The sequence below is a fragment of the Haliaeetus leucocephalus genome, unplaced genomic scaffold (genome assembly GCF_000737465.1).
Source record: "Haliaeetus leucocephalus isolate CR32 unplaced genomic scaffold, Haliaeetus_leucocephalus-4.0 Scaffold184, whole genome shotgun sequence".
Lineage (NCBI taxonomy): Eukaryota > Metazoa > Chordata > Aves > Accipitriformes > Accipitridae > Haliaeetus > Haliaeetus leucocephalus.
In genome coordinates this window covers 9,623,009-9,639,902 of record NW_010972620.1, presented here as the reverse complement: position 1 = coordinate 9,639,902, position 16,894 = coordinate 9,623,009, and the positions used below count along the sequence as shown (strand labels likewise).

General features: G+C 43.9%; 1 protein-coding gene across 5 annotated transcripts in view; it reads left to right on the top strand.

Moving 5' to 3' along the window:
• WBP1L (WW domain binding protein 1-like) overlaps nucleotides 1–16,894 on the top strand; it is a 60,626-nt gene that overhangs the window by 26,942 nt on the left and 16,790 nt on the right. For 2 of the 5 annotated variants that reach the window (XM_010564803.1, XM_010564802.1), the window contains exon 1: nucleotides 8,123–8,368. The exons of 2 other annotated variants lie outside the window; for them this stretch is intronic. In XM_010564803.1, the coding sequence (XP_010563105.1) occupies nucleotides 8,269–8,368 (100 nt within the window). In that variant the 5' untranslated portion in view covers nucleotides 8,123–8,268. Of the gene's footprint in view, nucleotides 1–8,122; nucleotides 8,369–15,721; nucleotides 15,794–16,894 lie in introns of those variants that run through there. One more of the 5 variants, XM_010564804.1, reaches the window with a different exon arrangement.

Here is a 16,894-nt window from a genome sequence, read left to right as displayed (position 1 = left end):
GGTATTGAGCTTTCTTAATAGTTAAACTTGTGGTTTTCTTTAATTCTTCACTTCGGTTATATGAAGATATATGTACATGATCTTTAGTGCTCTTCATTTTGGAAAAGGAGAAGTCTCCCTGTCTTTTTGTTAGTCAGACCATGCCATGTGGAAGGGCTTTCTTTCCTTATATTTGTGCCAGGCTCTAACCACAAACTGTGAGCCTCAGCCTACCTGTAGCAGTTCAGATGAGTTTGCCTTACTGCTAGATAACAGAAATCCTGTAAAACTCTAGGTACTGTACAGCCTGTTAGGTTAATTGACAGACCTTTAACTTTGGGAGTGCCACATTGTGATCCACGTGTATTTTCTAAGAGGAGGAAGGCTTGGTTAAACCAGTTGTTTGTGGTTTGTGTACCACAAACCCAGTCATCTGTGCAACCCAGAACCCACCTTTGGGGATGTAGGTGCCATGGCAGGGCCTGGAGTGTAAAGTCCAGGGGATAATAGTAGGAAAGTGCTTGAGGCTGTACATATATAAGGCAGTTTGAGGACGTTTCTTTGCCTCAGCATAACCTCTGCGATACTGCTCTGCTGTGTAACATCAAACCATAATATCCAGAAGGGTGCTCAGAAAGAGGCAGCTGCTGATGTCTCTTTTTTTTCCTAAAGGATTTCCCAGAAAATCTGTTTCTCTCAAGAAGGGTACGGGCCATATAGAAGTGGTGTTCTGCTGGAAACAGAAACTTAATTCTCAGAACTCAATAAAAGAACCTCTTTCTTGTAAAAATGAGCTGAGGAAAACAAGACTGCTGGGATTTTGGGGGCTTTTTCTAAATTTGTTCAAGATGTAAACTTAAGTTCAGAAAAGATCAACAAACTTCAGAAAGATCTGACCAGGCTGTATGCATAACAGATCCCTCAGCGAAGTCTTACATGATGAGAAAGCCATTTTAACTAATTGTCTACCTGTTGATAGGTTAACTAACTGCACCGTTCCTGAAGAAAGAGCTGAGCATCTTTGGGCGATTGGATGCCCATTTGACACCACTGTTTCTGAACAAGGTGTTGTTTTTAGGTTTATAAGAAAAGTAGCAGAGGTTAACATCAGAATACTCCTAATTTGCCGGGATACCATTACTTCAGATTACATGTATCTGTACATGTGTGATTACCTATCATGTGCTATCTATTCACAGCTCTGTGGGTGTTTCCCACAGTCAACATGCCTGTGCCTCATGTGCGAGACTGGATTTTATCTGAATGGTAGCATTTCACAGAGTGGCAGTTGTGAGAGTGCAAATGGCCATGATCTTTCTTGGGTTTTGTTGTCTTGGTCACGGTAATGTGATGCAATTTGGCTGGTCCCTGACCCTCCTCTCCTGCTCCAGACTTCTGTCTTGGGTATATCTTGGTGATGAAATGCCATGTAACTGCCCTTATCTTAAGCGGGTTCTCTGTTTTCGTGGTAGGTTCTTTTTAAACACATTTGCAGGCTGAGAGAGATCAAGAGATCAAGCCCTGCCTGATCTGCAGCGGGGCTTGGTCCTGTGTAGCTGGGCCCCACAGTGGCAGTGCTGCATCCCAGATAATTGCTCCATGTATGTAAGTATCCTTCTCTTTGAGGACCTGTGAGTTAAGACTGACTGCTGCCTTAGACCCTGATGAAAAATCCATCTTCTAGGACCCCAGAAGGTCATTTGGAGCAGCATTATCCCATGAAATCTAGAGGCAATAGAAGAGTAAGGAAAAAGAAAACCTTAAAATCAATGCTACTCACCCCACCACTAGTGCTGTTAGCACTAGTGCTGTTAGCTTTGGCAAATCCTGTCTCAACAATAAAGCCAGCTGCCATTTTGGCATCAAGACAGACAGACTTGGCATCAGCCCCTCTGGCACCAAAAAAACGCTTCGTGGGAGCTGGCACCAACACTGTGAAACAAGGGTAAGGCCCAAGGGAAATGCCAAGCAGACATGAGATGAACACTAAAAATAGTGAGTTGCTGTCATTTGGAGAGAAAACAAATAGCACTTCTAAGAGTAGGGCATCTAAGATCTCCATCAAGGTTGTGCTGGTAAGCAGCTTTGGAACAATGCTGTCTCCTATGATGATGTGACCAAAGGACACACACAGGCTGTATTTTTGGTACCCACATGGTGCAAGACTCTGAAACTAGAACAGACGCTTAGCGTCTTGATTCCATGTATGGGGGATCCTGTTACTGTCTGCAGGCTCTGCCGCCTTCCCTCTCTGGAGCAGATCATCTTCTCTTGAGCCATTACCAAAGGTCCTGTTTGCGTACACGGGCATAAGGAAAACAAGAGCTGTAGTGCCAAAAAGCAAGGAGCCAGGCTAGTGTCCCTGTACCACCCCAGACACGCTAGCCCTCCTGGAGACGGTCTCGTCAAATGTTTAACAGCTGAACTCCCCCCTCCCTTCTCCTTCTCCCCCTGCCAGCAGGCTCAGAGAAAGCTGAGTAGGCTTTCCAATGACTTTATTACCCACTCCAGACGAAAACTGAAGCCTGACATTGGTGCCCAAAACGTGGGAATGCTAAAGAGGCAGAATCAACCCTATCTGCACTGAAGTACTTAGTGTCACTTTTCAGTGGGGCAATTTCAACTCCTTAGTCCCCCTCTGCCTCAGTGGTGAAGGACTTTAAAGCTTTTTAAGACTTCTGGGCCTGAATGGCAGGCCTGGGTATTGAAACAGTGGTCATACAAAATAGATGATGCAAATAGTCTTTGGTGTTACAATTACATTGGCTTGGCTACAACTCTTGCTGTGAAGAAAAGCGTGCTGGACCTGTGGCTATCATTTTCTTCTCCTTGGGGAAAAAGCAGTGGGAAACAATGTCACTGAGGGCTGAAAATTTCAAGCTACGCTTAGCAAAAACTATTTTGGTCTCAGAGGAGGAGTCTGGACTTTTCATTGCCACCACTCTCCCATCAGCTAAACAGCAGAGTGGGTAGGAGTGTCTGGAACAGCCTGGATGTGGCCTCTCTTGTCTCTTCTGTCAGATGGGTGTTGGAGTGGACTCTTCTTGGGTATCCCCTCCACATCCACCCCTTGTCCACTCCCTGCCCTTTCTTGAGTACCCTTCTTATGATAGCTTAATACAGACAGCAGCTTCAGAGGAGGGATTGCTTGCTCTACAAAAGCGCAAAGGAAAGTGCTTTACTGTTGGTATTTCTTCACCCACATATGAAAACTGAAGAGGAGGACAGGCTCCTGCTGAAATACCAGGTGACAGAGTGGGTAGTGGCTTCCTCTGCAATACCCCCTACTTTGGTTCAGGGCTCACGCGTGGCTTTCAGGTGGAAGATGTGGCGCATGTTTGCACTTGCCTGCTTGGCTGACAGTTGCTGTTCAGGATTCAACTGGAATCAAGATTTGATTGGAATCAAGCAGGAGATCTTGCCGTTGGGACTCTCTGCAACACTGAGCATGTTTTGAAGTGCGCAGTCTTTTCCTCCCTGGTTAACCAGTTACTCTGAGAAAAAGATAGGTGACAGCACTGAGGTTGAAATGCACTGTCCCTATTTGCTTATCTTGACTTAGTAAGCTGCAAAAGTTTCTTGCACTTCTAAACCACTGGGCTGACAGAAGTGGTGACAGGCTGCAGGGAAGAGGGACCTGCCCAAGGACACATTCTAACCACTACAAGCCCTTGTGCTTCATTGCACATTAAAATTTATTGATCCAGCAGACTGGCTGCAGCACTGGCTCACAAGCCAGTTCCAACATGTATGGTGTCTTTTCCTGCAGTTATTCTTTGCTCTCTCTAACAATGATTAAGTCTGTTTGGCCTGAAAAGCAGTAAGTGGAAGTGACTTCAGTGTCCTTGTTTCGTAGTTGAACTGCATGCAAATTGGGGGACCCACTTTACCCCACTCCTAAATAATACAGTAGTATTAGACACAAGGGGTCTGAAAGGTTTGTTTTGGACCATGTGTCTCCTAAGCAATAGAGTCGATACTCCTGGTCCTGTAGGTACTGGGAAATTATCAGACTGACCTGTTCCTGTTTGTCCTCTGGAATTTGTTGATGACGTTCTCTGTAGGCAGTGCCAATGCTATATGTTATGTGAAGCTGGGGCACCTGGTCCTCATATTGGAAAGTCATTGTGTTCTTGTAATTGTGCCATTAGGGTAGGGAAGTGGCCCTTCACTCTTCAGGAATCGACAAGTGGGCAGATTTTGCGGGCAGGTGGCCAGCCAGAAATGGTTTCCAGGCAGATCTAGCATTGCATTGCTGTTCCAGCATTGGTGATCTCCCAATGTCTTGTGCTGGTTTTGCTAGCAAACAAGCCCCTTCAGAACATTTGCTGTCAAGGCAGATAGAGCTTGGTTGTTCCTGGATGTTGTCTTCTAGAGAAACGGATCTGGTTTTATGCTTTTCTGTATGTTTCTTTCCCTTTTTTCTTTATTCCCAGAGCCACCTCCAGGATGGGCAAAGATAAAGTCACCCTCATTCAGGTTGCTTCTTTCACACTTGTATTTCGAGTGCCTGGCAGACTTGTATAGTCTCAGTTCTAGCACCCAGGGCTGTGGGCTGACTAATGAAAATGGATAGCTGATGCTCCAGGGATGCTCCTGTTACCAACATGAAAATAACAGAGTGCACTGGAGCAAATGGAAGAGTCATTAGATAAAATTGTTCCAACTTTATGGTCAATCTGTATATATATAGGTGCAGAACCATGGTATTAAGGTTTAATTGAGGGGATATTACACACCACCCATATTTACTGTTCAAAACCTCTCCCTGCCTAGGACTCTAATAATGGAGCAACTGAGAGTAGCCTTGTGCTTCAAGCCTGACAGATTTGAGCTGCGCAACTTCAATTTTTCTTCCAATAGTGTTGTCGTAACTGGATCATCTAAAGGTCAAGCTGTTTCCTCAGGGGGTATCCAAATGGATATTGTATCTTGCTGGGTTACTAAACCTGCTTGCAAGTATCTCCCATCAGACACTGAAAGCAACTTTAAAATTGCCCAAACAACCTCCCTCATCTACTTCAGTTGCATGCTAATATCTGAGGTCATGAGGCACAGTGTGTTAGGCTTGCGAAGATGTCAAGCAGCATCCTTTACTTGACATCCATGTTTGGGGCAGATGACATGTTCAGGAGAGCAGTATTACAGACTGATAAAGCCTAGAGGTCTTTATTCCCTCTTTTTCAAAAGAAACTTGCTCACCATTATCCTGTAGTAGGATCCACACTGACGTGCCAAAAAAGGATGCTTGGTGGCTGCCTAAACAGGCAAATTTTCAAAATAATGTAGATCCTATAATCTATCCTGACATTAGCCTTGACTTTTCAGAGCCCTCAAGAGATTCATCTACAGACAAACTTTAAAAACTTGTGTTTGCTCTGTTGGTTGATAGCTTGGATAGACACACTCTTGTGTCATAGATGGGTGGCTTTTGCAGATGTTAAACTCCAGGTTCGTATAAAGGAGGTGAAACCTGTCCTGAGCCTGCCTTAGAGCTGCTCTTGCTTTCATTAAAATAATTATTATTTCAGCTCTGGTTTCCCCCAAGCAGAGAGCAGTAGAAAATTAGAAAGGTTTTAGAAATGGACAATAAGCAGGTGAAGGCTTTGGGAAAAGATTTTACATTAAGAGGATAGGGAAGATTGATATCTTTTATAAGAAGATAGCTAACAGGTACAGAGTAATGAATGGGTGAGAAGATGGATGGGGACTTCTGTTCCCACCTGCTAATAATATGAAAGTCAGATTAGAAGGTGGTGAATTCACTCCTGATGAAAGGAACTATTTGTTCACAACCACTAAGAAACTCATTGCCACAAGACAAAGCATTAGGGCAAGAACTTAAAAAAAAGAGGAGGGCGTAAAATAATACCACTTGGAATATCCAAAGAAATTGCAATGATTAGGAGAACCTAGGTGTTTTGAAAAGGCTCTAAGTGCATTGATTAAGGTATTATAAGGGTGTGAGCTAACTTGTCCCGCTTTTTTTTTTTTTTTTTTTTTTTGCCCCCTCCAGGGCTTTTTCCATAGTCACCTACAGCAGAGTTTGTGGAGCGTGTTACTGGCCGCTGTCACTCAGAGACTGCAAGAGAGGGTGGCTGCTGCAGTCAAATGTGGTAATGCCTCTTGCAAACCACCTTTTTTGTGTCAGTCTTTCCAGGATTGCTAAATTCACACGCAAATCAGGATGCTTTTGCTTTTCCTCTAAGTTACTGCCTTTGATAGTCCTTCACAACTTGTCTTAGATCTGGAATGACACTTCGCCTTTTGAGTATGTGCTGGGGGAGAGGCGGGTGGTTAAAGTTAGATTCTTTCTGACAGTAGGGATTTAGAAATTGCTGCATTGGCTCAGCCCTGGAAACTGCCTAGACCAGGGCTCTGGATAGCAACAGCCAAAATCGGTATTTCAAAGGACAGTGTGAGGCCACAGAACAGATTATTAAAACAGAAAGCTGCCCTTTTATATCACTGCTGTTTGTCCATAGAATTGGAAAAGCAAAGGTTGAGAGTTTGATCCAAAAGCACAAAAGCTGGAAAATCCCATTGCCTGGCTGATGCTAGTTAATGCTGATGTTTTGTATGCTCCAGGAAATTACTTATGTGCCTGTTTTCTCTTAGGAAAAACAGAGATGTGCTTACCTTAAATGGCAAGTTTATATGGTGGCTTTAAGTTGGTGTAAAAACAAGTAATACTTGTGTATAGTCTCACAGCCTAATTGTGTAGAGGACACCCACAGTGGGGTTCTCATTTGGGAAACAACCCCGGGCTGGGCAGGGAGGAGGCAGCAACAGCGGTCACTGAGGGGTTTTGGCATGTGGAAAATGGGTGTCTTTTTCTGACACTGCTGCAAGCTATCTGGCTGTCGGGGGCAGGGGGAGGTCTGTTCTGTGTTGGTTTTTTTTTTCCTTTCCCCTTTTTTTTTCCCTGCTGTTGCAAAGTAGCATCTGTAAGAATTATATGTGGTTTCTCTCTCTCTCTTCTGAAGTCCTGAAATTATTGTTAAAATTGCTACTAAAAAAGGGATTTGGTCAACTCTCTATGGAAAAAAAATATATTATTTCCCTCGTCAAATATTTTAACGTGTCAAGCTCCAAAAACCAGAGGCCAAAAGCAACAGGAGTTGCCCCTCTGTCAAATACCCATGGAGCTGCTGCTGGGGCATGTGGGAGTGGTGGTGGTGTCCCAGTCCCCCCCCGACAGACGAGGACAGCTGCTGATTAAAGAGAAGCAGGAAAAAAAGAGGTTGCTGAACTTTCAAAGTGGAGGTAGAAAAGGGAGTTAAATTTAGATTACCTTCTGCAGTGTCATCTCCTACATGGCTGTGGAACTTGCTGTACTCCTTGCTTAGGAGAGGACAAACAAGACATGCCATCCTGGGCACCAGATGATAAATTTGTTTATAAGGCTTACTTGCCCCTTGGCATGAAAATCTGAAATGAGCTCAAGTAGAATGAGAGAACTTCTGTCAGGGCTAGTCACGTTTTCCTTGGGGAGAGGTGGATTAAAATGTCTTCCCATCACCTGTCTGACGCTGGAGAGGCCCGGTCCTGATGCTGCTGAAATCAGGGGAGTTGTTGCTGTTTCTTTAGTGGGACAGCTGTTGTCTGGGGAGGCTGAGGGTTGAACAGTGCTCAGAAAAAATGGAGCCATGATGGTAGGCAGAAGAAGGCATGGGAGTGCTTTGGGTCTGTGGAGGCTTTACCCAGGTCCCTGGCCGGGGTCTGGAGGTACTCGGAGAAGCCATGGTGGTTGCTCCTAGGGCTCCAGTGCAGTTCAGCAAGCCGCATCAAACTTAGCTTTCTCCTCAAAAATAGATTAAATGTCTATTTTTGCTTAGCGAGGTTTAATCACGACTGAGGAGCTGTTGGCTCTTGCCAACGTTTTTAATAGATTCCCCTCCACTTGCGGCATCCAGCTAGCAGGGAGGAGAGCGCTTCTGCTCCTCCACGGCTCCCTGCCAGGGTCCACACAGGCAGCGCTGCCCAACCGCACACAGCTCCCGTTTGCAGCAAGCTGCCTGGTGTTACCCAGCAGCTGTCTTAAGGTTCAGGGCTTTTTTTTTTTTTTGGTTATTTTTTTCAGAACTGCCCGACCTGATGTCATTTCCCTCTTGCAAACACCCCGGCTGGGCTGCGTCTGAGATATGTCACGGAGAGTGGGAGGAGGAGGAGGAGGAGGAGGGGGAGCCAGTGAGTGCGTGCAGTGTCCCAGGACCCTGTTTACTTTGCATTCCCAGCCGAGGAAGCCCTGGTTTAAATAGGATCGGAGGAGCGGGCTGCCCACAGCCGATGAGGAAATGGTCGCTGTGGGGCTTTAAATCCCTGGTTTCCCATGCGCTGGTGCGGAGGATGAGCCTGCAGAATGCCTTTCCTCCTGGGTCTCAGACAGGTAACCGGCTTCGGTGCGGTGGGAGCTGCTCGCTCAGGTGGAGGATGTGACTGATGGCTTTTATTTTTATTCCGCTCCCCCCCCCAGGAAATGATTTCTGACTTTCCCCAAACGGAACCGTACAAAGAGCGCTTCCCCACCCATGGCGTTTGATCGGGGAGCGCAGTAGCATGAGAGCCGCCTTTTATTAACGAGGAAGGAGCAAAACTGCAAGCTGGGGAAAGAAACTCTCTTCTTGTTGTTGTAGGCTTTGCGGCAGAGTGGCTCTTTGTGTCACGCTCCTGTGCGGTTTTTGTTTGCTTGGGTTTTAGGGTACTTTCCACACTTCTTAATATGGAATTGTGTTTACAGTGCTTAAGTACATGGCAAACTTTGAACCATTTTCTTGTGCCGGCAGTATTTTGAGTGCTAAACTTTGGTTTAAGAAAAAAAAAAGAGACATTTTATATATATACATGTGTATATATATAATCTCTGACAAAGGTCACCAAATGGAAAATGGCAACAGGCTGTGACCCCCAGCTTGGTGACTTTTTAATTGTTCTGGGAGAGTTCGAGCTTGAACAAGAAACTTGTGATAATTTAATAGCTGGTAATGTGGAGTGGAATGAGAAACAGTAGCAACTGCCCAGCTGCTCCCCACTGGAGGAGGTGCCAACTATGTGTTCCTAGGCTTGGGGAGAGCAAACCCTTTTTTTGGTCTGGGAGGCACGTCTGTAGGGGAATCTAACTGTAAACTCTTCCCAGCACTGCTGGGATCTGTAATCCACAATAAATAGATATTGCATGATATCAGAGTGCTGCTTGCAGTTTCTAATTTAGAATTAAATATCCAAGATTAGACTGTAGCGTGTTTTAAACTACCTACTTTCAGTTGTTCAGAAGTGAAGGCAAAAGGACTTAAGCACACTGCTGAGTAAACAGTGCTGTCTCTTTTTCCTTATCAGTTCAGTTTTTGGTGAAATGCAGGCCCCCTCCCCGCCCCAGCTGAACTGAAAACAGTTTTACATAAGAAACTACCTCTAGCACAATGACCTTCTGTAATTGAGTGCGATAGCTATAATAACAGTTCACTTGCTAGCAGTCAGGGCAAAGAGACTTCCCCTAAAAACCTCGGAACTGAACCAAGGGAAATTTGGGGCACAAAGGCTGAATGGCTTTAGGTAACTCTCCACTTGCAGTGAGACATAGCTGGTTTAAATGTTGAGATTGCTTGAGTCTCACAGGTGTGTTTTTCTCTAAAGTTCCTATTTCTAAATTAATCTTTTTGTTTTAGAGATGAGACGTTTGTTTGGGACAATTGAGGTGCTGCATAAGGTGTAAAATCAGAAGTTAGGTGTAAAACCAGAAGTTAGGTGTAATTCAGCTTCATTTGCTCAAACTGTGAACATCTGGTTATCTCTGTGGGCTGGATGGTACTTTTTTCTCTGCTTGTAACTTTTCGGCATTGATACAGAGGCATTTACAGGAAGGAGAAAAAAGGTGTTGCCTCAAGAACACAAGAGCAAAGCACTTGACTATTTTTATCCCTGATGAAGGATATAGTGGAAAAGAGCTGCTTGTGCAGCTGCTTGAACTTTTCTTAGTTTTAATTACTTTTTAGTTTTAATAATTTTTAGACTTAAAAACCCCAATCTAAATATTTGTTATTGTGTGCTGCATGCAGATAGTATTCAGAAATTTCTTTTTCCACTTCTAAAAGGGGGGGGGGGAAGGGTTGTTAGTGAACAGTGTTATTTAATTAAAAGTGTGCGAGGAATTCAGGAACATCTCGTCACTCTATTGTCTCTTGTGTTTGCACTGGGACTGTAAACGCTTGGTTGTCTGGGATGTCCTTTGCTGTTGTTGTTCCCAGTCAACACAAGGGGTGCTGATCCTGGGCTGCTCCTCGCAGGCACAGGAAAGAGATGCCGAGTGGGGTCCCCTCCTGTGACCTGAGTGACAAGGACAAAACAGTCGGGGTGAGACTTTGGGCTCCCCAGGACCCCTTGCACTGAACAACTGGTTCCCCTGGATATGCCTTCACTTCTTCTTTGGGACCCAGTGGCATTGTGGCATGGCAGATGGACTGCCGAACACATGGTAAAAATAGGGTGTTTGGTTTGGGGTTGGGGTTTTTTTCTTGTTGCAGTGGGGATGATGTTTAAATGCCTAAAAAGCTAGGTCAGCTCTATCTGACATCAGTGCAATGTGGGTGTTTAAAGGTCCTGTCCCAGGAAACATGACTGTAGAGAGGAGCTTAGCTTTCAGTTTTAAGTGAGCATTTCCTCTTACGGTTGCAGGTGGAAGCTTGAACACATTCATCTAGTTCTATGCATAAATGTAAAAAGAAAAAAAAAAGGGTTAAAATGTTGGATTCCTAACCTTTTCAGTTTTAATTTTAACTGCTCGAAATTTTTGGTGTTGTCAACTGTTCGGTGGTTTAAAACAACAAAATGCAAGACAGCCTCCTCAAAGCTGTAATTTCCTAGAAGCATCTATCTTTAATGTGAAAGGGCTGGGACTACAGCTGGGAACCTTCTAGCAAGGCGCAGGAAGTAAACACTTTCAGGTGGTGCTTAAAATGCAAATGTGCAGTTCTTGGAGTCTGAAAGTGAAACTTGTGATAAACAAAAATGAAACCAGCTCTCATTGAAATACATCAAAGTGTCCATGATCTGTAAAAGGACAGTATTCCTTTAAAGATTGTCGGAGTATTTCTCCAAGATAAATGGCTGCAACAAACCAATTTGTTCGTCAGATAAAGGTTAATAAAACCTTGGAGGTTCTGAATCCGCTGGGGGTGAAGATGGGTCTGCTGTGGCTGATTAATCGTGGTGATTTAAATATAATTCTCCTGATGTTGGCATTAGCGAAGCAATAAATGTTGTGGATTAGAATTCCCATTTTGGAGATCTTTATTGTGCCTGGGACAGCTCAGAGGCATCATTCCTCCCCCACTTATTATGCTGTAAGTATTTGGATGTTTGCACTTAACACGTATTTTTTTTTCCACATTCAGCAAAACAAAATTTGTGGTGGGTGTCTTATGAAGAAATGTCCAGACCTGATTTATTTCCTGGCCTCAGTTGCCTGTCATAAGGCAGGCTTACAGGAATTTATTCCCTGTTGTCCTGGCAGGGGCTGGCAACTGAGGTTCCGGTAATTCCCAGCAATCAAAGCTGGGTTTCATCTTTACCAGTCTTATGTGCTTTTGTTAAACTGAACCCACCAAAGGCATGGCACTTGCTTAGATGGTGGATTTCTGCCTTTATGTTCCAAAGGACTAACAAGTGTAGTATTTATGAAGATGGGAGATGACTGGAGGCTTTGGTGCACGCTCAGCCAGGTGGGCGTCAGTCCTGAGCTGCCTTGGTGATCCAGGGTTCCCTTGCGGTTCTGCCTGTCTTTGCTGTGATCCCACCTACTGGCTTTCTCTGAAAGGATCTAGTGATTTTTTTTTTATTTAAGATGAATTTTGATTAGGAACTGGGGGGCAGCTGGCAAACCAGGAATTGCAGTAAACCCGATGGCAAGATTTGGCATTCCAGTCTGGTATTTTCAGCAGCAATTTTAACTTAACTACCACTTGAGTCTCTTATGACAGAGATGCTCATTTTCTTTGGGAGCTTTGTGTTTGCGTTCTCATGAGCTATTGCTGATGGGCTTGGCTAACCAACACTAGTGATGGTCTGATATGTGAGTTTGAGTAAAAGCCAAATGATAACTCATAAATAGTGGGTATCAAATACAGTTTTTCCTGTTGGTTAATTCTAACATATTTAAGATACTGACAATCACTTCCATTCTATTACTCTGGGTGCTTAAAGAATATATATGGTTCAAATACAGCTTGCGAGTTACTCAAAATACATATTTTTGATACATTTTTCTGAAGATTGTGTCACTTACTTAAATCTGTCCTGCTTTGTTGTTACGGGTGCGGCTGGATGCTGAAAGCAAGGGACTGCTGCCTGCGAGTAATGAGATTAGTGAAATAACTGGGTCAGGATTATTTTTTTTATTATTATTAAATAGATGCTTATTACCAAAGTCCCCTGTGAGAACTGTGAAACCAGAAGGTCTGGGGGGGTCACAGGTTGAGCCTGAGTCCTGTTAAAACCAGTAGCATCTTGCCTTCCAGCAGATGCCAGTTTGGCAGTCTCCCTTCAGCCTGCTGCTGGGCTTTTTACTGTGCCCCACTGTTTGTAAGCCTGTTACTCAGTTCCTTACTCACCACTGTCATTCCGTTATTAATCCCCATCTCTTCCAGTTCAAATAGTAATTTGCTTCTAAGTGCCTTGACAAATGCTATACCAAAGTTTGGAGAGAACAGGAAATTAGAGTAGGTCTAAAAAACTGGCTATCCTAGCAGACAGGAATGGCATATAACCTGCTGTCAGTAAATGAAAGTCACATTTCAAAGTGTTTTCCAGGGTGTCTGTGTATTACGAAGGTCAGGATGAATAGATACTCTGGCAGGTTGAATGACACATAGAGGCCATATAAATGCAAGGTGCTCATATTTAGGGTAACAGAGGCTGGATTTCTGTGGAAAGAGGAGACAGAGCAAAAAGTTAAAATGGTTATTAGATCTCTGTGATATCAGCCACTGCTGGTTTTGGTTACCTGGTTAATGCCAGCTGAGGAGTCATCTTTTGTAGGTGGTTCGCTGCCAACTATGCACTTTTGAGCGTGGGCTGTGGTGTTTGTTGCTGCAGTTGCACATATTAATTTTCAGCTTGGAAAATAGCCACACCGGTTTGGAATTTGCTCATCTTCATCTTTCTCCTTTTCAACACAGCAACAATATTCCCAGGTTAACTGCTGACTTCTGAGAGTAGAAAAATGTGAATTGCCTTCATCCTTTTATCATAATGGTACTCCACTGTCAGTCAGTTCTCATTTCCCTCCATTTCCTACACTGGCTCCAGATGCAGTAAATCTTAACAGATTTATGGGCATTAAACCCAACCATTTAATACTGAAAATCACTGCAAAAGTAGGATAAGGAGGTCTGACTGCATCCTTTCTTGCAGTGAGGGGCAGTTCAGGCAACGTACAGACCTCTGTGAATGCCTCCTGTCTAGACCATGCCCCAGATTTTGACCTTTAATTTGTCACGTAGACCTCCAGTAAAGGTCCAATACTAAACTGGAAGGTAGAGAAAATAATTGGCTTTTTTCCCTGGCACTGACGTTAATGTTTGCCATAGCTTCAGATGTGACAACATATGGCACTGCCTTGAGTTCTCTTATACCTACCACTGCTGGATATTTTAAGGATTATTTGTAAAAGCACTTGACAGCGAAAACATGCTACTGGCCGAGTTGCCAGCATGGCTGTGGGTTTATCACAAATGCCAAATATCAACAAGAAAATGAGTTTTTTAAAAAAAGACTATTTTTATTCAAAATTGCTTTATAAAGTTTATGACAAGTGAAAACTAATCCAGAATGCCACATCTCAAATAGAGAGACTCTCCAAACACACAAAGATGAGGTCTTCCCAACTCAACCAGTTTCATGAGAAAGAACCTGCACCAGGTTTAACAAATGGCCTCTGTTGGACTGGATGGGGAGAGAACACAGATTCCAGGACTGCAGAGCCTTCTCCTGAAACCTCCTGGCTTTGGAGTGTGTGTCAGGGATCCAGTGATTGCAGTTTCTCAGATCTGCATCAGCTCTTAGGATGATGCCAAGGAGGCAGCGATGCACATGCAGCCTAGAGTACGTGCTGCTTTACAGGACAAAGCCAATACCTTGGAATTAGCTGGAAATCTTCTAGGCTTTGCAGGTGGGAGATAACGGATAGCATGTTCGGGCTTCTTAGTTGCAAAACAGGAATATTCTGCTCTAATGGAGTTGAACACTCTTTGAGAGCAGACCCATGTAGATGCTGCTTAGTAATCCTGTCTGGAGGCATCTACAGTTAGCTGAACAAAGGCTGGTAGGGAGGGATGTGCTTGTCTGGACAACAAGAAAGCAAGACTGTCCTTCAGCAAGGAAGCCTGTGCTGGAATGTGGTAGCCACTGGCTATTGGGGAAGAAAGTGCTTTCAGAAAGAAACCTTCCCCTTCCCTTGTTTTCATAAGACTACCTAAAAAAACCCTAAACCCCACTGTAATAGTTCGATAAAAACTCCACGCTGCTAAGAGTGATTAAAAAATTATCATTAGAAGTGCTACTTGCAATGGAAACTAGAAACAAAGGCAGGCCAATGAAATGTTGAGTGCTTCAACTTTGCTTCTATGAGATTATTTTTTTTCCCCCGTATATACTTTTCTTACCTATAAAACTACTCTTTCAGTCCTGTGCCTTGTCCATGCCTGTTGGTGTGGAAGAAGAAATAGTGTGCTTTCATAGCACAAGCACTTCTGGTATTGTTCCCAGAAGACATTTAGCCTATAGATAACTATATTGCTGATATGTCTTAAGTAGTTACAGTTTGGCAGCGTACGACACAAAGAATGAATGGGAGAAGGAAGTATAAATAATACAACGCTGATGGTATGAAAAGTGCAGGCTGGGATTTAATTAGGAATTGAAGCCTGAATGAAGTGCTTGGCGGTAGGCAGAAGTTTCCTAACAAAAAATGTCACAGTCTCTGTCATGGCCTGTACCGATGGCAGTGCATAACCTCTTCCTTGGCTTGCAAAACAGTGCAAGAAACTGTACAGTGGCTCAGCTTTTCACAGTCTTGACTTAAGTGGGGAGAGGGAAGGAGACTGAAACACTCGATCTAAAGGAGCCACCTGTAACATGTCTCAAAATAATGCTCTCCTTGTACTGGAATCTTTGCCTAGTAGACTTTTTCCGAAGATTTGTTGCCTTTACGTTTTATCACTTTCTCTGTGCCAGGTTGAGTAACCCAGCATTGGAGGTAGCCGTGCTCTGAGCAGGGGTCGGGCCATGTGACCTGCTGGGAACCCTTCCAAACTAAATTATTCCTTGATTCTGTGAAACTGTTTGGAAACAAGGGTGACAGTTCTGGGTCTGATATGTGGCACCAAGTCTGATGGCTCCACGTTCCCAGAAACCCATTGGTGGCTGGCCTGGCAGAGGGCTGCGGAAAGGTTCCAAGAGGAGCTGCTTGGACTTTGAGGAGCATGGCTAGTGGCTGGCACTGCAAGGACTTTAAAACCCTGGACTTTCTGAACTGCTGGAGCTGAAAGCCAACTGCGAGATTATTCAAAGGTACAAGTGCTTACGCGTTAGCAAAGAAGATGGCTTCTCTTGGTCAGTATGTAAAGAAGCGCTGGACAGTAAGATTTGAACTCTACTTTAGATGGGAAAGGAGGATGTTGCTTGAGACTTGATCTCCAAAAGCAGGCAGGAGCAACCTGCAGAATGCCAGCCTAGCTGCTGAGGATCTTCTGTTCAACATGTGCACCCATCCCTGCGTAGACCTGTTTGCCAGCTGGGCTAACAAGAAGCAACCCTGCATGTAAGCATATGGCATTGTTGAAACATCATTTCCAATATAATAAGGTTGGCAAGAGGGAGTCAGGAAGTTCAAATAAAAGGATAATGTGATGAAAGTATCTAAAAAACAGGACTGCTGCAAGTTCTTAAGTGGGAAAAATATAGTGATGTTGAAGCTGTTATAGGTTGCTGCTGCAAAAAGACACGGATGTGTTCCTTACTGCTACTCTTTGAAACAGACAACACTGAATGGAACAAATTTTGAGGGAGTAAGCACAGGTGGTCAAGGACAGATCAGTGTTGTGATGCAGAGGGGTTCCTGAAATGGCACTGTGGGACTCTGTTCTTTCACCAGCTCCACGTGATTCATTTGCCAGTTCAACAGGTCACATTGATCTTCATGTGTCACAACTGCAGACCTCAGCCGGTCACTTTCTGGCTTGTGCATTATCAACAAGATTGCAATTTTGCAATGAGATCTTAATTTCTCAATTCTGTAGATATGAGAGCCAAAATCTATGCTGTTCATCAGTTATATTAACTCTGCAAGGCCCACAAAAATGAGGAAAAGTGTAAAGAAACTAATAAGAACAGATAAAAGAATAGATGTGTCCTGTTTCTAGTTCTTTTGCTGATTAAAATTGCAATTTTTGGAATGAATAGCATTTTCTGCTTCAGGCATGGTGTGCTAGCTCAACAGTGTCTCCTAAAAGTTGCTACCAGCCACTGCAATTAGAGCTGGAAACACCTCCTTACCCTATAGGAGAATATTGTGTCTACTATTGGCATGCAGCATCTCAAGGCAACAATAGAAAATGTTGCTTTAGCTACCTGTAGTAAAGCACTTGGACTGGTCTGTCCAGCAACATGTTGTTCTCTTCCTGGAAAAAGGAGGCAGGTACCCCTCCAGCTTGTCACCTCTGTGGATGAGTTTTAAGGAGATGGCCCATTGGTGCTTTTTAGAGCCTTTTGTGGAAATCATGATACCTGTGGAAGGAGGGGAAGCAGTATATCATGTGTTGAGTTGTGTTTGCTGAACTGTGCTCTCACAGGATAAAAAAACCCTTTCAAAAGCTGGTGTGACTTCTTAGGAGAAAAATGCAGCATGGAATCTTTTGTGTTG